The sequence below is a fragment of the Halyomorpha halys genome, unplaced genomic scaffold, assembly GCF_000696795.3.
Source record: "Halyomorpha halys isolate HHAL.00 unplaced genomic scaffold, Hhal_1.1 Scaffold87.1, whole genome shotgun sequence".
In the NCBI taxonomy this organism is placed as follows: Eukaryota; Metazoa; Arthropoda; class Insecta; order Hemiptera; family Pentatomidae; genus Halyomorpha; species Halyomorpha halys.
The window spans coordinates 1,609,501-1,629,610 of record NW_027115705.1 but is presented as its reverse complement, the minus strand read 5'-3'; the positions used below and the strand labels follow the sequence as shown (position 1 = coordinate 1,629,610).

Below are 20,110 nucleotides of genomic sequence, written 5' to 3'. Positions count from 1 at the left end.
AGTTGTGTACAGGTGAAGAGCTGTAGGTTTTAACTGTTTATCACTAATGTGATTATTGTGAAGGGAGAGATGTGAAAGACTCCTTTACAAATTCCTTTAGAATGAGTCAAATAGACTCTTCTAAACTATAAAGAGAATAGTCCTTCAGTCATAAGGCCTTAGTAGCTGAGTTTGTTAGGGTATCACCTTGGCAACCTCGAGTCTGGAGAGGTGTCAGTTCAATTACAGCCTGGGCCGATTGATTTATTTTGTGGTGGGCCAATGTAATAAAAACTCAAACTTCCAACTCTGGTAAGAATTAGTTAGTAAACTGTAATCCATAGATGGTGAGGTGGAGAGTAAAAAAAATCAAAAAAGTCCAGTCATGCTGAAGAATAAGAAGTAGACCTCGACACTGGACTCACTCTACATTATCAGTTTAAAAACCACCATAAAATGTAATGGATCTTTGCAATAGGATACTCTTCATTAAAAATAGTTCAGGAAAAGCAAAGGAATGACTAAAAAACAATTGAGAAACATTACATTGATAATTTGAATGTTTATATAAATAGAAATGTTTTTGAATCCTACATACGAACCAGTTATAATTGTATAAAATCTAGAACTAAAAGGAAATACAAATTAAATAGGTATTTGTTGATTATGATATACACATAATTTCGTACAGTGATTATCAGTTCTATATGGCAATAAAATGAAAATGACAAATGTCTGTACATAAAGTAAATAAATAAAAATCACAGGATACAACAAGACATTGTTATTCAAGAAATAAATTATAAATAACCAATAACAGTTAATTAACAACACATAGGTTTAACAAAACATTTGAAAATGACTTTATATTTACAAGCATAAATTTAATTAATCTAATTCAGGTCCACTTATAATAATAACATCAACAGGAAAAGTTTCAAAACTAAGTACTTTCATTCAATATGAATGATAGATTCATACAAAGCATCAATCTTCAGTTATTTCATTCACCAGTTTTACATGCTTTTAGTTTAACCAGTAATGTTTCCAAAATTTGAACCAAGACTGCGAGTCAGGCTGGTACAGTTCTTTACAAAGACAAATTGTTCCATAACTTGTTATCAATGTGAAATGCTTTCAGCTCTGAACCTAATGTCACACTGTTACCCTTTTTGAATCTCCTGTTATCCAATCCAGAACCTGAATCAGAACAGAAATAACATCAGTTTTTTTTTGCTATTTTATACATATCTAATATTTGTGACGTTCGGTCATAAAACATAGTACCTGAAATGTTTTATGAATTGGTAATAAAGGCTTTTAAGGCTGATTTCATAAATTGTTGAAGAATTTTTATGAAATATGTTTTCTCAAAAGAATAATGTTCATATTAACTTATGAAAAGTGATTAATGATTCAAGATAAAACATTTTAATTAAAAACAATATAATATTGTAAAAGTTTTCATTTTTACAGTTGGCATGTTTTATGACAAAAGCCTTATTAATTATTTTATATAGGCTTCTAGGAAGATTAATATTAAAGACGTTCACTACTATAAATATTTTCTCTATCCCGATAATTATTTTAATGCTTTATAAAATATATATAATACAGGAGGGATTATTATATTAAAACCTGTCTATATAATAAGCTTGTGTGCTCATGTTGACAGGTATGAATGTAGGTGTTATATATTTTTAAAAAAAAACATGAAACTTTATTGCCATTCAGACAAATTTATTGTTGTTTCGACCCTATTTCTCAAAATATCACAAGAAATGAGATAAAATATTTGATAGGTTATTAATTTGTATATTAAGGAGTTAATAACCTTTAAAAATATAGGTTGTTACTGTACTAGTGATTAAAACCATCCTCGTGATGACGCTCCTTCCTATTCATATCACAGAAAATGATATTCTAATAAATTAAACATAAGATCTGACATGCATTATATTGACTAGCACTTTTACTATTATTTCTCATATTCAATTTGTTGCTCGTACTATAATTATATAAAAACGCATTGTGAAAAAATAAGGATTGAATTCAATTCTTTTGTTCAGGTTTCCATATTCTATATACATATAAAATAAATTGTGTGACAAATTAATATTTTTATTTCAAAGCACGTTTATTCATAAAAAAACAAAACAATATTTATAATGATATATGAGAAGATGGTTGGAGTACGGTCAGTGAAGAATATAAATAACTAAAATATTATTTATTAGTGCCAACGTTTCAGCAAGAATTTTAGGTCTTCATCAGTTCGAACACCAAGTGACCCGGTCCCAGCCACCCTGAAATTCTAGCCGAAACATTGGCACTAATAAATAGGTTTTTATTTATTTGTGTTCTCTACCAACCACACATTAAAGAATAAATAATCAATTTTTTATGAATCCACTCCAGTACTTACACCTCGGATGCCTGGTAGTCTTAGTATAGTACCAAGGATTGGTATCCTTCTTAAAAAATCAACAGCAACTGGGAAAAATCCACTAAAACAAAAAAAATTAATTACATTATAAAATAACAATCTATGGTTTAAACATAACACAGCCTAAACAACGACATGTATGCAATAGAAAAATTAACAGTGAAGTTCATCTTTTTCTTAACTGTCACATTAAATTTCAGATAGTTAAACAGGAACATTAAACTAATTACTTTAGTGTCAATTCTTTTTAGAAATAAATTCGGTTTTAATTGGCATACTTAATCCATCAACAAAATGAAAACCAGAGAAGTAAAAATTAAGAGGATTGATGAAGCATTTATAATACATGTTAAATTAAACTAAATCAGTAAACATACATAAATCAAACACCATCAATCACAAACAATATAGTAAATAAACAATAATTAAGAAACATAACTGAAACAGATTGGACACAAATGCAAACTTATTTCATATTCTTTACAACAACATAATTTCCTTGCACACCAGTAAAGGCAGTTAACATAACACAGTGCAGATCAAATATTCTTTAATGCCCTTCAAGGGAAATACGTTTAAACAGCATTCCTGACAGTCAGTTATTTTCTAAAAAATATCCTGAACAATTGTCTGATACATACCCTGTTGGATAAAGTAAAACAAGCTTAAGCCTTCAGAATTTCAGTGATGTTAATATGCAGACAAGAGTATCTCTATTAGAAGAATTTGTAAAATTGTTTAATTCAAAGAATACAAAATAAACATGAATTTGTTTATTATCATTATAAAAAAACATATTAATAGAGGTAATGAAAACCATGTAATTCATTTAGGATAATCCACAAGGTTTTCATTGCCTTCTTTAAATTCTATACCCAAAAAATAAACTTTACATATTGAGTTGCCTTCTCTAACAATGATTTGTACATAATAAAATTACACATGCTAAACCAAAGGCCAAAATCAATTTTCTTGCAAAATGAAACTCAAGGTTATCACTAAGGATTTTATTTCATTGAACTTTCTCAAAAAACTCACCTGAAAAGAAGAACAAATCCATAGGTCTCTATTATCATTCCAGTCACTGGCCATCCAAGAAGCACAACTCCTATACCCCCAAGGAATGCCAAAGTCGCCTTGAATTTATGTCTTTGAAAAAAGAATCTGAAAGTCCTCTCCAGACCAATTACACAAGCAAGACCACAAATGAACAGAATCTAAACAAGTAAACAATATATTAAACAATTAGAAAACATGATGGCTTACAGAACATAATCAATTTAATTAAAAGACACACATTTCCAATGGCAAGTAAACCCTTATCAAATAGCAGAAGCACACCCAGAAAAAGGAAACAGATTCCAAAGGCGGCTAAGCCAACACCGATTTCTGTAAAAATAAAAATGCAAATCGTAGGAATAATAAAATTCAAGCTAAACCAAAATGTCAAGTAAACGTAGACAACTTCATATTATTACTTTGAGTATCAGATATTTCAAACATCTCAGAAACAGCATTAACCACTGTTTACTTCTAATCAAATTGAGGAAACCAGTCGGTAGGTAACCGTTGGGGAATGATACTGCCTCTTTATTTTATCATTCCATGAAAGAATAATATCCAAGCTGGAGGAACAAAAGCTTTATTTATAAAATGCTTGTTAAGAAAACATGATGATAGTGCAACATCATTGAACGTGACGTGTACAAATGTAAACTTAGCATCAACTAGTTGACTGTTGTTAAGCTCTACGTTTATCGATTGGTCATAACAACATTATATCGATAGTATATATTATATTTTATTTAATTTACTAACATATACATAGATGATTAGTAGTACCTCATCTCATTATCTCATGACATCCTCTCCAGTAATTTTTATTTTGTTTTTTTAACCTCTTTGTAACTACGATACAGGGTGTTTCACTGAAGAATGTCATTAATGAAAGGGGATTAGTCCATCAAAAAGATATTGCAGTTCCACTAACCAATCCGTTCTGGAGATCTGGCCTTGTCCAAGAAAACCGGCTTTGAAAATTCAAAATGCCGTATCGAAACCCCTTCCTATTCTTACTCCAGTGGGGTTTCCTTTTATCCTTGAATATATGTCTGGATCTGTTATTCAACAAAAAAGCCAGGTCGTTGACGTAGGCTGTGCCAAGGAACTGTTTTATCTTCTAGCTTCCCCAGCCACTCGTGGGATACTGGTTTCCACAGGGCCGAATCAAGGACTTAGCTCTGTAGGCATCCTCTTTCGATTTTTCTCTGGACTTCCTAGTAGCCCTGTTCCTAACACTCCTATCATTTATGTCACCACCAACGAGGGAGTATAGGTTACTGGGGTTCTTAGGATCCTATTGGGTTTGAAGTGAGAGCATGGGTGCCACCTTACACTGTCAAAGATGAAAGATATGTCAAATAGGAATTGTAGCGCATACGTTTTCGCCCTCCCTTCCACATCTCAAGGCACTCTCAACAGCACATCTCTAGTTCCCTTGTCACAGGTGGAGCCAAACCACAGTGGATGGCTTGAAGCACTGAGGAGGCTATATGTTATTATGTTGTCAACCAGGGCTTTGCTAATGATTGGAAGGAGGTATATTAGCTGATAGGCCTTGGTGGTTCCTTATCCTTCTCTCCTACCTTGTTTCTCATTTTTGTAATTCTCCACTTGCTTGGAAAGTGCCTCTTATCCAAGAGCTCAATGAAAATCTCCAACAGTTCATCTTGTTTATATAGGACGCAGCTGGCATTACTTAGGATTGCAGCATACAAACAAGTCCTTGAGCAATTGGGATTTCCCACCATAGATACTTTTCCTCAGCAAGGTGATTATAACAATGTGATATTTAGAAAATAGAGTGAAATAAAACAACTGCAAATTTAGTAATCACATTTGTTTTGATTTTTGGTACTATCTAGAATATTAGAGAAAACAATTCCTCCACTAGCTGTATCTAAATCTACTACCCTTTTAGTCTATTGAAATAACAAATATATTTACCACTAAAACTGGCAGGGAATACTAAGTTGGACTAATCCACTAGATTTTCTTATTAGCACCTTGTTATAACCAACTTTACCTCCACCTTTGAAACCCAAGTAAAAATTGTACTCTTATTGTATATATTGTTAAAATTAAAAATAAATTTAATTAGTTTTCATTTTAGCCCATAATTGAATGTTTAGGCTCAATTTAAGGGAACTAGGAACCTGAACATTATTTCCCTTTAAAATGGCAGATAACTGCAAGTGGAATTTGAGAGATTAAATTTGATAAAGCTTTTTCGAGTTGCAGTTATTTGTCTTTTACTAAATTATGATAAAGAGAATTATTATGCGTTGAAAACTGAATGTGTAGGAAACAAATAAAAATATTATACTTCATATTTCAACTTTCCTAGAAGTAATTTTTATTTTTGTGATTATAATAAAATGTATAAAGAATAAATTAATTTGTATTTAATTCACCCAGTTAAGGATTAGTTATTCTGTTAATTAGAATTAAATAAATAATTACAGCTTGTAGAATTAACAATATTAACTGTTGGTAGTTCTATAAAAATATTAATTGAACATATAAGTGGGGATACACCAGCCTTATGCCTAGATGTCCCTCAATCCTACACTGGATAGTATAGCACAAATACAAACTTGTACCAGCCAATGAAAGCTCATATTTGTGGAGTTAACTGATGGCACCTGAACAGCATCAGAAGTTAGCTTCCATGTCACAAGACAAAAAGAAAACAGTCCATAGAAGTGCTTACTGAAGTTCTAGAGAATGGCATTTTCTCATATTATAATTTATAACTGTCAGGGACATTAGTCAACTAGCATTTCTAAAAAAAAAAACTTACAACTCTTACTTTTCACAGATGGAATAGTGATATAAAAGCCCTTCTCTGATAAGGTTATCTTAAATCTTTACTTTGTGTGAAAAGTATCTCATAGGTCACACCTGGGCAAAGAATATCTCCTGAAACCTTTAAAATATTTTCAAGGTCAATAATTAAAAAGGCTAACTTCGTTATTTTTATTATATATTTGGTCTGTCTGTTTAACCAATCCCTTTGAACAGCCCTGCCCTGCAAAGTGGGGCGAAACGTCAGACATTAAATAGTTAAAAACTATTTGTTCTTTTTTGACCGCAATCCTGATCATCTTATATTTAGTTGTATGATCAACTATATATATATATATATATAATAAAAATGCTAACATGTAGTAGAACATAACTTCCTATTATCAGATAAATAATCATAGAAAAATCAATATAACTTAAAAAATAAAATTTCAGGAACTGGGCTTCATTACAAGATGGAAATATGTTCTGTTATATTGACAATAGTCACATATGAACTATGATTTAAACTGAGACTAACAAAAATTAATTTGTGGTAAAAGCAAAGGGTTATTTCTAGAATAAAATCTAACATGTTTTGAATTGGTATTTATGTTTTGATTTTTGTCATTAAATCTGGATTGTGATTTAAAAGATATATGGATATTTTGAACAATAAAGGCATGTGATCCATAAACCTGCCAAGTCCACTTTCATTCAATTTTTTTTTAATTTACATAATTACATGATTAACAGTTTTGGAATGGACCACCTCAACTGTTATACAACTTTAAGAATATATCAGTGAGAGGGAATTAAAATAAAACACATTTCATTATATTTTTTTAAACTGAGCTGTGCCTCACAATTCCAAATGACATGTAAAACAAACTCAAAAGAACATAAAATGGGAGTGAGAAATAAATTAAATTTGGAATGTGAGGCGACCCTGCTCAGATTGTTTTTTATTTTTAGCTCACATAACAATGCATATATACATGTATGATAACGATGAAAATTATAGGAATTTATTTTCCTAAGAAAACAAAAATAAATAAAAAAAAGAAATCGAATAGGAAATGATTTTAAATATACATTCATATATTTTTTACTTTATTGAATTTATACTTTTTTTTTGTGAACGAATTTCTTTTGAATTATTTTATAATCGCTAATGAACTAAACAATGTCTATACGGGTTCCATTATTGGGCCGCTGGACCTCTTGGAATGCTAGACTGGTGTTACTGAAGATTTTCGGTGATTGAAATTTAATGCATTCATTATTATTTAGAAAATGATGCCCTTGATTTCATCGTATAATACAAGTACAAGAGCTCCACCAGTACCCCTGAGAACATTGGAGAAAGCACCCTTGAAGAAGGCAGCACCACCTTCTGTCTTGGCAATAACTCCCCAGCAGTGGATTGTGTTCTTGTAGACGATATCAGCTTTAGCACGTCCAGACTGCATCATCATACGCCTCCTCACAGTATCAAAGGGATATGAAATAATACCGGCACATGTTGTAACAACCTGTTGGCATAAAAATAAAAAATTAGTTATTTTTTCCCTAAACATATTGTTTGATTTAGCACAAAAATTATCACAGAATGTATTTTAATTAATTTAATACTACTATATTTAACAATCCTACTACAAGACAATGCATTCTATTTTTTATTTTAACAAAATAAAATTCAGGCTTTAGTAGGGTCTTCTAATGAAAATAATAATAAAAAAAAAACAAAAAACTGGAATGCAAGAAACTGTCGATAACTTTACTTTATCTATAAAAAAAAAAAAATTGAACCGGTAGTTGCAGGGAAAAGTCAAGTCATTAGAGACTCCGATTTTTTAAAAATTCAATTTCAAGATTTTACATATCTTAGAATGTAAAACTTTTTAAGTCTCAGGGGGCGTGACTCCTCTACCCATTGTCTCCTTACAATTGTGACCTAATTACTTCACTTATTATTTTATTTCAGAGGTTTTTGTTCGAAGACCTATACAGCCCTCCAAGTGAGAACATGCGGTCATGAGAAACTGAGGAATATAGCAGAACATAATTCAAAAGCCACTAAACAATTACCACTTTTAAAGTCAAGGAAGTAAAAATGTCTTAAAAGTAATAATTCTTTAAGTATTAATGCAATACTCTTATTGTGATGAAAAGTTTTAAGCTTAATTATATATTTAATGAGCCATCGTCATAAAATTTGTATGTATTTTAAATGTAGTTTTCCTGACTTTTTTCTACACCGAGTGGAATATCTGCTTTTTTATCTTACTTTGTTGACAGACTAACAGAAATAATGTGTCAATTATGAGGAGGAATTTAACTGTATCTTTACTATTATCAAACAAATCGAAACAACTTTTAAAATACTAGTTTCAAGATTAGTTACATTTAATTAGGTTTACCTGAGCAATGGCCCATGAGATTAAGAATCCGGCATTCTTGGGGTCGGGCAACATTCCCTTGGCTGTGTCAAAGCAACCAAAGTATGAGGCTCTGTAGATGATGATACCCTGGACTGAGACGCCGAATCCTCTGTATAATCCAACAAGACCATCCTTCTTGAAAACCTTTGAAATACAATCACCAAGACCTGAGAATTCTCTTTCCTTTCCAGCTTTGCCGACATCAGCAGCTAACCTGTAATTAATAGTTATATTATTAATTTAGTACTTAAATACGATTTAACACATTAATTATTAATAAATATCAAAGAAATGGTATATTAATAAATCATTTTCAGTGAGAAAAATAAATTAGTGATGATTATATCAAGTCACTTTCTATTTCTTAATTACTGGATTGAATTTTAGTACATTTGCATATTTAGTGTCCTGGTACCAAATTCAACCAAGCCTCATCATACAATAAAACCATGAAAAGGACATCCTATTGACACTTGTTTTATACAAAACAAAATTGTACTTTTAAGGGTTATGACACAATTTACATTTTCATATTTTTGTTTCAACTATGAATTTATTTACATTAATTTGTCTGTGTTTCATTATACAAGCTCAATGATTTCTATAGCAGCCACTAGTTCTAGTTTGGATTTCTATTCATGTTGCATGAAACTGCATATCTAGCACTTTACATCGTAAATAAGATACTGATTTTAGTAGCAAAAATTGAATGGTTTAGCTAAATACCCCATATATTTATACATACACAGGTATGTCTAGCAATACTTATTTTAGTTCCATATGAAGGGGAAAATACATACTCATGGATTAAATTTTGTTTGTAAATTTGAACTTAGAACAGCAATAGGGACATAGAAGCTCTACAATTTTGGTTTTTATTAAAATATAAACATAAAAGAATAATCAGACTTAATTTGATTATGTTTCATTGAATGGAAAATAATACATACCTTGTTCTGGCGAAGTCAAGAGGATATACAAAGCACAAGGATGTGGCACCAGCAGCACCACCAGAGGCGAGATTACCGGCAAAATGCCTCCAAAACTGAGTTTTTGGGTCAACACCACCAAGGAAAACTTGCTTGTACTTATCCTTGAAAGCGAAGTTGAGAGCTTGGGTAGGGAAATACCGGATGACGTTGGCAAAATTACCTCTCCAGAATGCAAGAAGACCTTGTTCACGTGGGATACGGACAAAACAATCGATCATACCTAAAATCAAAAATAAAAAAGGTTTGTAAAGAAAATTTTGAACTTAACTGCAAATGGTAATAAAAACAGAATACAGTAATCTTTATACTTACTACTCATGAAACAATAAAATAAAATAACAAAATCAAATTAAATGGAAAAAAAATTAATAAAGCTTTTTTTGAGATTTAGTTCAAAATTAGGAAAAAATACACAGGGATTTTATGTCATCTATATGAAAAGGAACATGGTTTTCCTTTGCTGATATACAAAGAAAGGAATGATGTAAAACTTATAGAATACTTGTTAATGAATTAAAAAAATTAATACTACATCAATAATCTTTTATCACCTAGCATTCTTTAATTAGTGAGGAAAATTGAAGTATTATCAGTTATTTATGACAATGCTAACATAGCAAACTATCAACTAAGCTAGATAATTTGTATGCCCTCTATTATGTTAACTAATAAATGAGGTAGATAATTAGCACAAAAAATATAATTAAATTTCACCCTACTTCAGGTTTTGGTTTACTACATACCTTCCTATATTGAATGTCACAATTTCTCCCATTGTATTAAAAACTAATTATAACACTCCATGCCCAACTTATTTTAACTTCTGAGCATTAAAAGCTTTAATTACAACTAACAACCTTAAATTGTAAAAATAAAAGATTCTTAAATTGAATGTTGCAATTTTTCCCATTATATTAAAAACAAATTATGACAATCAACCTTCTAAGCAATAAAAATTTTAATAAACGTTGCAAACACAATAAATTGTACCTTCATATGTTTATCTGCCAATACCATCAATTAATGATGTAAAACATGGTCTGCCTGCTACATTATTGTTAAGAACAACTATAACTTGATTTTTTTTTTGGTTAGCCATAATAAGCAAAAACAAATTGCTACCTTATTGAAAAATGTATATATATTTGATTGATTGATTGGTAATTTAAATTTTGTTATTTCATTACTAAATTTAGATATTTAAAGAGTCGAGAACTAATTTATATCTCATGCAAACTGAAATTACGCTAGTAATGTCGAAAAATATTCAATTTTTAATACTTCTAGTCCTATGGTCATATTATATTAGTTCATAAATTATAAATTATCATTAGGCTTAAAACAAAATGTTATTTTTCATTAATAATTTAGCTTAAATACTTTTCATTTAAAGTCTTCAGACTTCTGACCTAATAATTTAATAATGAAGAATTAACCCTTTTTAAAATATATTAATGTCAGTTTATTCACCTTTTCAAATCATCTATTAGAGGTTACATATTTTGTCTTTCAATTAAGTATACTTTAATGTGCAACGAGAAAATGATCTTTAAGGAATTTCAAGAAGTTGAATAAATTTCATCAACAAAAATTAGTTACAATAAAATTATTATTGAATGATAATCATAATTGAACAGCATATTTCTGGATATTGTGATGTATCAGTAATTAGGTGTATACACATACATTTGAAAAGTTTAAACTTTTTTTTATTTAAAAATGAGAATGAAAATAGAGATCAATTTTAAGTAAAGAAAAAAAAATTAATAAATTTGTCTTTGGTTAGGACTCATTTATGTTTTTAAACCGTAATGACTAATCTTACAGAACAAATCCTGTCAAAATAACAGCTACTCAGGAACTGTTACACATTTTGTTATCAAATTTAATCAATTGGAGACTTTTTCATAATTTAACTAACTTTATATTTAAACTATCATTTTAATTTATTATAAAACTGAGATGATATGATTAAACCATAAAATTTATTTTATGGTTTAATATCATCATATAATCCAATTCCAAAACTTAATCCATATTTAGGTAAGGCTTTTAAATCTTTAAGAACTTAAAACTTCGGTTAATAGGGGTAAATTAAGATCTGCCCAAAAGTCAAATTTAAAACTTACAGATAATATTGATCAACTATTATTTAGATCTTTCTGTACTTCAAGGGATTACTCAGTTTAAGAGTACATTGATAATTTGGTTGACTTTTAAATTTTACTTCCCAATAAAATCAATATATGGTAGGTAACAGTTGAAAACTGAAACTACCTCCCCCTCCTCCCATTGCAGTAAGGCTTATATCATATTTTATTACCTTAATAAAATAATGAAGAGTATTGTACTCCAACATGAAGAAAGGAAGTAGCATATTATTGTTCTAAAATACTCAGAAAGTTTAAACAATAATCTGATTGGGAATTTTAACAAAATGAATAAAAAACCAAGTCATTATTTGTCAATTAAATGTATATTATACTTATGTATGTATTAACATGAGAATTATGTAAAGATGATCAGAATAAATTTGTACATGTAGAAGTACATAATTAACCACAAACAAATTCTCATTTAGTGATTTAAATAATCCTGAACAGTCAAGAAACCTTATTCTTAAGTTTAGAGGTTATTTCTGCCATTTGGATTGAAGCCAAGCAGCACACTTGACATCAATTATATCATAATGACCTTGTAACCCATTACTGGGTAGACTTCTTATGTGTAATACCTAAATCGCTTTCTTTAAAATGGTTATTTAATTTTCAAGTTAAAAAAAAACAACTAACAATTAAGTTTAGAGTATTAAAATACTTCATAAGATTATTTATTACGATGTTATCTTTTCATTGAGATTGTAATAAATGATTTTATTTGTAGTAATTTTATCATAAAATTAAATTAAATCACTGATTCCGTCTAAAGAACACGTGGATTCAAGGTGATTAACAAGGAAAGGCTGCTATAACGAGAGCATTCCAGAATGGTACCACGTGTAAGGACCTCTCAAGGTGCCGGTATTCATTGATGTCTGGTAAAGTCTTAAAATACATTATCTTCCCCACGAGTAAGAACTTTAATGAATGAGACAGGAGACTAATAAAATTCTGAAAATATGATGAGGAATTACTAAAATTTTCATAAAACGTCACGAGTTACGCAAGTCGGCCATATTAGCAACCTTGCCGAATTATAGAAAATATAGTTCTCACTGCGCATGCGCGACGTAAGTTTTCTTTTTAAAAAAAGGCGTGGTGTTCCTTGACGAATAAAATTAATAATAATAAAACATCGAGAAATAACCTCTTAGAGCTAAAGAAAATTACTAAAAAATATAATATATTATATGTTCTTAAATATCACCGTGATCGATTATAATACAAAAAACGGATAAATTTCAATACCGTTGTTAATAAAACAAAAGTATTTAGTAAAAGATGAAAACTTACCCTTGTATCTCTGCTCAGGTGCGATTTGCTTGGAGATATGCTGGACTTGAAGAAGTAACTTGACTCGTTCGATGGGAGCTACGGCTGTCTTTGAGATTGCCGCAGATACACCTCCGGCAACAAAATCCTTCATAAAGGAAACGGGATCTGTAATAGCTGGCTGCATGTTGGCCTAGTTGGTGGAACTGAAGTGAAGTGAACGAGTCAAGAGATCCAAGCACACCCAAGGTTCAGGCCGGAAAGGTTTAGAGGATTGAGTGGGGGAATCGATACAGCCTGTCTGTATCCCCACCACTCGGGCGTACCACCACGCTTTGGGAAATTCTCATAATTTCTCATTCTAAAATATTGTCTTAAAATTAAATATAAAAGGAAGTTAATAATCAGTTCTAAACTTGCATTAAAGAAAATTTCTTTTGTACCAAAAATGATGAAAATGTTCGCAACGATTTATCACTGAATATTACAATGTAATTAACCGCAAAAATAATAAATATTAACTAATAATATATTATGCAATCAGTTTATATTAGAATATATTAATAACCACGTGTGTTAGCAAGTGGTTACGTATATTAAGCGAATGTAGTGGCACACAAATCAAAGTGTGCATTTGTGTCAGGCTGTGCCTGCCTAAAATAAGAAGAGCTAGCAGTGACCAATTAGTGTTTCCATTAACCAATAGTTCTAAAATATCCTACATTAAATTTTCTATGCTATTTAATGTTTTAAATATCCAAAGTACCATATTGTTTGACTTTATATGCTGTTTGTTCATTAATCTATTAAATATATATTTTAAGTGAGTCAATTATATGTGTATAAATGGGCCAAATTCTTCAAGGCAGAAGCAACCTTCAAATTTCCGATATGAGTTATACTCCATGTTTCTTCTCAAGTACTACTCTATGCCCTGCAGAAAAGGTTCAACCCACGGCTCGCATGCTTACACCATCTCTGAATTAACTACGATAATATTATTCATAATGAGATGTAGATGGTTGACCGTAGATTAATGCTTGAAGAAGTTTGTCAGGGGGTGCGGTCAGTAAAGAACAACATAAATAAACAAAACAATATTTATTTATTTTATGGCATAAAATAAATAAATATTGTTTTGTTTATTTATGTTGTTCTTTACTGACCGCACCCCCCGACAAACTTCGATAATATTATTCGTAAATTATTTATTGGCATTTAACTTTAAATCAATTTTTCTCCGTTAAGTCAGTACTTTTGTCTGAATGTGACCCAATTATAGGCTATGCAGATGTTGCGATGACTAGAGTCCGAATTTTAATGTAACAAAAACATGCAGAGTATGCCAAATTATATGTGACAGAAAAACATAAAATATGCAAAAAGAACGGGGGAAAAAAAAAACAACACTTCAAAATCTCTCTAAGACAGCTAAAAAATTCAAACACCACTACGTGCCTACAATAAGTTCTAAACTAAGAATGAAATAGGAAGGGAGACTAACAATGAAAAAATAAATAAAATTTAAATGGATATGCAATTAACCATATCTTTACAGACAAGAAATGTATGTACGTTTCTAAAAAATATGAACGTTAATGGATAAAAATATACTCTGAGGCACTTAATAAAAACTGAAATATGAATGTATAAGAAATTTACAATTATGAGGTGTAGATAGTTGACCGTAGATTAATGCTTGGAGAAGTTTGTCGGGGGGTGCGGTCAGCAAAGGACAACATAAATAAACAAAACCATATTTATTTATGTTGTTCTTTGCTGACCGCCCCCCCCCCCCCCAACAAACCTCTCCAAGAAATTTACAATTAGTTGTAAAATGTAATTAGCAATGATTTTATTTAAAAGGTAATTGATGATATACAGTCATGATTCAACTATTTATTTATTTATTTAATGTGATTTACAACTGTACAAATAATAAATACAATAAGTAAATATGTTGTATGTTTCATGATTCAACTACAATTTCTAATTTTCATTCAAAATTAAGAAGGCTGTAGCGTGGTTCTGGGTTAAAACAGCTGTTGTATAAAAATAAAGAGCAAAAAACTAACTCTTTTCACTACCGATTGTACACACTAATCAACCTAGAATGAAAGTTTAGTCCGGTGATATAAGAACTCGGAAAATTTCATTGCATTATCAAGCTGTAGGATAATTCCGGTAACTCGGATAGATTCATCATCGACACAATCCACAGGCAGAAGAAGATATTTCTTCCTGAAAACCTTCGCGACCGTTTACAACTACAAGTTCTCAACATCGTCCAACACGGCAGTGAGGTATCAGACATCATCCAGCATATCTACAGTCCTCTTCCTAAAAACTGACACATCACCATTACTCAGAGCCTCTTAATTACTTTTATCGAGTTTCTGAGTTTGCTAAACAGATTATTCAATACAGTCTACGTAGATTTCCATATTTTGTCTGTTGTCATAATCTGTACTAAACACATGATTTTATGTTAAGCTGAATAAAGCCGAATTAAAATATTTCTAATTTGATTATTGAGAATTCTCTGCACGGACAAAACATCTGCTTAATTAAAAAAAAGCATGACACGTTGTCATGGAACTGTTTTCGAATTGTTAAACTACCATTATGACAGTGGGTGGTACATTTCTGATTCAAAATGGAACTGCAGAAACCAATTAAGGAAGTCTCTTTCTGGCTGACGGTGGCAGTTTGGACTTTGTGTCTGGTAATTTTAATGACAATTTTTCCATTTAAAATATACACATGTGTACAAAGATCTGAGACACGGTGTGTAACAGTAAAGGGGATCACGGCCTGTGGGGAAATCGACCTTCCTACCTACCCCAAAGCTGGTTTATTCGTAGTGACAACTGCTGCACCCCTTTACTTTGTGGTCACAACAGGACTACTGGTCAACTTCCTTCTTGACGAAAATGCACCTAAACGCAGACATCTCATGATTTATTCTTTCGTGGGGACCTGCACATTTTTGACAGTTGCAATCATGTCTTTCCGTTTCTATGACGAACTAGACAACGAGGAATTAATTCAGAACTATATGTATTTACTTTGTGGCCTTTTATTGTTGGTTAATGGCCTTCATGCTGTTGTCTGTCAATAGACGAAGAAATAAAATAAACAATATTCCGAAACACTAATTGCGTTCAATCTCTATATGTTTTAATATATAAATTTTATTCATGGAATTTAATTTTCCATGTTTTGCGCTTCATTTTCAGATAGTTTCATAATCAGATTTCACTATAAATTATTTAGTTCAAGTGATGTTTCTCCTGCCAAGACTTACACCAAAGTATTGTATTACCTGATTTTCTTTTCGTGTAAGATATTATGTTTCCAAGCAGTGGACGCTTAGCTGAAGACAACTATATAAACTCCACCGATACTACAAACATAGTCCAAATGAAATGTCATATTGAATCTTAATACTAAAAAATGCCTTTTTCAACATCTTCACGCAAAGTATTCTCCAACTGGATGTGCGCAACACAATTAGTTCCCAATCTAAGATCATTCGGACTTCCGATGAAAAAAAAGTATGCGTTCTTGGCGTAAGACAGGATGAATAAATCGATTTTTTTTTTCTAAAATCCAGATGGTGCAATCGATTCCTTCAGCCAATGTCCTGTCTCCTCTTCATTGCTGACATTCCCATCACTCCAGACACGTTCCTGGCAACATTTGCCGATGTTATAGCTATCCTATCCTCCCATCCCGATCCTGTAACAGCCTCATCCAATCTCCAAACACATCTCACCCGGATTGGGCAATGGTGCAACCAATGGCGGATAAAAGTCAATGAATCGAAATGCACCCATGTGACTTTCACTCTCCACCGCAGCTTCTGCCCACCTGTTACTCATAATAATATTCCTCTACCCAGATCCGACACAGTGCGATACCTCGGATTCATTTTAGACACAAGACACCTGGAACCAACATACTAGACTTAGAAGACGATTCAGCCAACTATACCGACTGCTCAGCCGGACCTCTCATCTTTCACTAGAAAACAAACTACTAATTTATAAGACTATACTCCGACCTATCTGGACCGAAGGACTTGAACTTTGGGGAACAGCTAAACCGTCGAATCAAAGGTATCCAATCCTTTCAATCCAAAATCCTTAGAACCATAGTTAATGCACCCTATTACGTTTCCAACAGAACACTACACCATGACCTACATATCCCTTTTGTCCTTGACCTCATACCAACCAAATTCTCAAAATTCCATATAAACCTTTCCAACCATCCTAATTCTTTGGTTCAAACCTTATCTAATTCCACCCATCTCTACAGTCCACTTAGAAGGTTGAAACGGCAGTGGCCAAGATACTTATTAAAATAAAAATGGACGTTCTGGCAATGGTCAGATTCTCCACTCAAGTTGATTGTTTGCGGCTTTAGCGTTTTTGCTCAGCCTCTACTGGCTCACTACGTGATTATGTTCATTTTGTTTATTCTTCTGTTTGTATATATTTTAAGAGATTTTTTTTCTCATTCATTTATTTATTTTAGTATGTATGAGATCATTCATCACTATTACCTATTGCCCACAACTGTGTGGCAGATTGTAATATCTATCAATAAATAAAAGTATTTAACTATAAAAAAAAAAAATAAATGTCCTGTCAGACCTAGTACCTTGCGAAGAAGATGAATAAATTTTATATCCAAATATAATACAGTATGTAATTATTTCCATATGTACACTTAGCAAACAAATAAAATATGTTTATGTCAATTTTTGTTTAACAGAACTTCGCCGTAACTCGAAAACTGTTAACATGGTTATTAGTTTTATTTTTAAAACACAATAGAAAATTTTTATATTCTACATTTGTATATATTTATTTTTTTTGTTTTTATGGATTAATGTAACAAACGGGTTCCCGACAAAGTTTCACAAGGAAATAAATTCATAATTATTATTAAAAACCATATATTTGTCATGTGACTTTTGTCATCTGTATTGATAAAAATTATTGATCTTGTGTTAAATATTAATGTATTTTTTTATGTTTAACAAATATGTGCCTTAGTGTATTTTTCAACTAGATTTATATCGTTGATAAAGTTAATGCATCCTTCTGGAACTGAAACTCGACAGTTTGAAATGCCATGGATGAGGTAGTTTATTTCATTAGTTTTGTTTCTGAAGCCGTTAAAAAAAATCCATGAACAACGATCGTTAGTCTAATGGACAACGATTATTTTTAAGTGTTTTGTTGTTTTTCTTTATAATAATAAAACCTTGTTATTAGAATGTAGTTGAAAGAGTTGTATTCATAATGAACTTTAATGTAATAGAGTGTTATATTGTTGACCGTAATATTGTTTATATATCGTTGTATGTGGACCGTAATAGAGTTCTTATATTTTTATCTATATCGTAGAACACCTGAAATACTGTTGAATAATTTCACTCCAGACCTGGAATAAACTGATGGCGGCCAGGGATAAGATCACTGATATGCGAAAGTATGTGATCAAATTTACCTCCAAAAGATTTAAGATTATACTTGGAAGAACAAATGTCGGAGAACAGATATCGTTTTAAATTTCATTCGCAGAATCGATAGGATATAAGGTTAAAAAAGCTGGAATTTAACCAGGAGAGTACTTACAGTATTTGGAGAGTACGATTGAGTACACAATATTGCGTAAAAGATCATTAGTTATTTTGCAGTTTGGCTATTAAAAAAAAAAATCCGAGATTTACTAACTTCTTTGGTATTCCCTGTTCAATCAGATTATTATACAGCTTCTGGCGGTCAATAGAATCGTAAGCCTTTTGGAAATCTATATAAAGCTGATCAACTATCCCGTTGTATTCCAACTTTTTCTGCAACATTTGATCAATAGTTGAACGATTTCGTCTAAACCACATTGGTAGGCTCGGATAATTTCTTCAACGTATTCCGTGATTCGACCAGTTAAGATTAACGTAAATTAGCCTTATAACATTCAGGAAGCAGTGAAATTCCTCGATAGTTATTACAATCCGCCTTCGGGCCCTTTTTGTCAACACGAATAAGTAGAGACTCCTTCCATTCCTCGGGCATCTCCTCAATTCCCAGATCTTTTTAACCAAAAGCTGTATTTTAGAAACTCCAATTTCACCACATGCCTTCATTAGTTCACTAGGAATATTGTCAGTTCCCGCTGCTTTATAAGGTTTTAATTTTGCGATGGACATTTTGACTTCCTCCTGACTCGGTTCTTCTATCTACGGTTCAGCACTCTGGTAGTCAATCAGAGGAGATTGACAATTATTTCTCGTATTCAGAATACTTACAAAGTAAGTTTATAAGTTTTCTAATCTCAAATTTCTCAACTTTAAAATTTCTTGAGTTTGGGAATTATTAGGAGGAACATTCCCCACTATTTTTCCGTTCATAGAGCAAGTGTTGGCGGTGAGAAAGAGGGGATTGTAAATAAGAATTTCAAAATTGCCTGTGTGTAAAACGCTTACCTTATTTTGACCATTTCCTGGCTCTACATTTTTACCACATTAGTGTGAAATATCCCATTTGAAAAGTAAGGTATAGAATAAAGACGGCATACTCAGTGTACAAATATGTAAATATTGTCTAATCGTACGCGCCCGTCAAAAATAACTTTGCTGTATGTTCAGTTGTCAATAGAGTGACGATCGGTGAAGAATTGAACATGTTTGGTACTGGAGGGCAATGAAATTACCTCAACACGTTGATTCTCAGGAAAGGTATTTGCCAATTTATGATTTTATTGGGGATTATCCGGTTTTTAACTATCATTAATAGTGAAAGAACTAAAAACAAGAAACCTACATATTTTTAATATATTGTTCAACCTACAATCATCTTGGAATAACACATATAATTTTTGAATAAAAATAACAATTGGATGTTGTATCATATAAATAACGTCCATTTGTTTTTTCTTAAACATAAATAACATAAACAA

The 20,110-nt window shown here is 31.3% G+C and overlaps 3 protein-coding genes across 3 annotated transcripts in view; 1 reads left to right on the top strand and 2 right to left on the bottom strand.

The window, feature by feature from the left end:
* Positions 1-747: 747 nt before the first annotated feature.
* Positions 748-4,163, bottom strand: LOC106677098 (vesicle transport protein GOT1B). The gene is made up of 5 exons (XM_014414799.3): positions 3,904-4,163; positions 3,723-3,814; positions 3,464-3,642; positions 2,405-2,486; positions 748-1,179 (listed from the first exon to the last, which is right to left on the bottom strand). The coding sequence occupies exons 1-5, from the start codon at positions 3,926-3,928 to the stop codon at positions 1,135-1,137; spliced, it is 423 nt and encodes a 140-aa protein (XP_014270285.1). The 5' UTR covers positions 3,929-4,163; the 3' UTR covers positions 748-1,134.
* A 3,200-nt stretch (positions 4,164-7,363) lies between these two features.
* On the bottom strand, positions 7,364-13,418 carry sesB (stress-sensitive B). The gene is made up of 4 exons (XM_014414798.3): positions 13,160-13,418; positions 9,666-9,927; positions 8,695-8,929; positions 7,364-7,806 (listed from the first exon to the last, which is right to left on the bottom strand). Exons 1-4 carry the CDS (start codon positions 13,323-13,325, stop codon positions 7,561-7,563), a joined length of 909 nt encoding a protein of 302 aa, XP_014270284.1. The 5' UTR covers positions 13,326-13,418; the 3' UTR covers positions 7,364-7,560.
* Positions 13,419-19,824: 6,406 nt separating this feature from the next.
* Positions 19,825-20,110, top strand: part of Ae2 (Anion exchanger 2) — a 310,706-nt gene continuing 310,420 nt past the window's right edge. The window contains exon 1 of the mRNA XM_067052716.1: positions 19,825-19,889. The gene's annotated coding sequence lies outside the window, so the exon portion shown is untranslated. The remainder of the gene's footprint in view (positions 19,890-20,110) is intronic.

Coding starts and splice junctions, on each gene's coding strand:
- LOC106677098 (XM_014414799.3), bottom strand. CDS start 3,928: ATGTTTGAAATATCTGATACTCAAA. Junction 3,815..3,903: donor TGAAATATCTGATACTCAAA/GTAATAATATGA, acceptor TTATTTTTACAG/AAATCGGTGTTGGCTTAGCC. Junction 2,487..3,463: donor GGATTTGTTCTTCTTTTCAG/GTGAGTTTTTTG, acceptor TTTTTGTTTTAG/TGGATTTTTCCCAGTTGCTG.
- sesB (XM_014414798.3), bottom strand. CDS start 13,325: ATGCAGCCAGCTATTACAGATCCCGTTTCCTTTATGAAGGATTTTGTT. Junction 9,928..13,159: donor ACCTGAGCAGAGATACAAGG/GTAAGTTTTCAT, acceptor TTTTGATTTTAG/GTATGATCGATTGTTTTGTC. Junction 7,807..8,694: donor TCTCATGGGCCATTGCTCAG/GTAAACCTAATT, acceptor TTATGCCAACAG/GTTGTTACAACATGTGCCGG.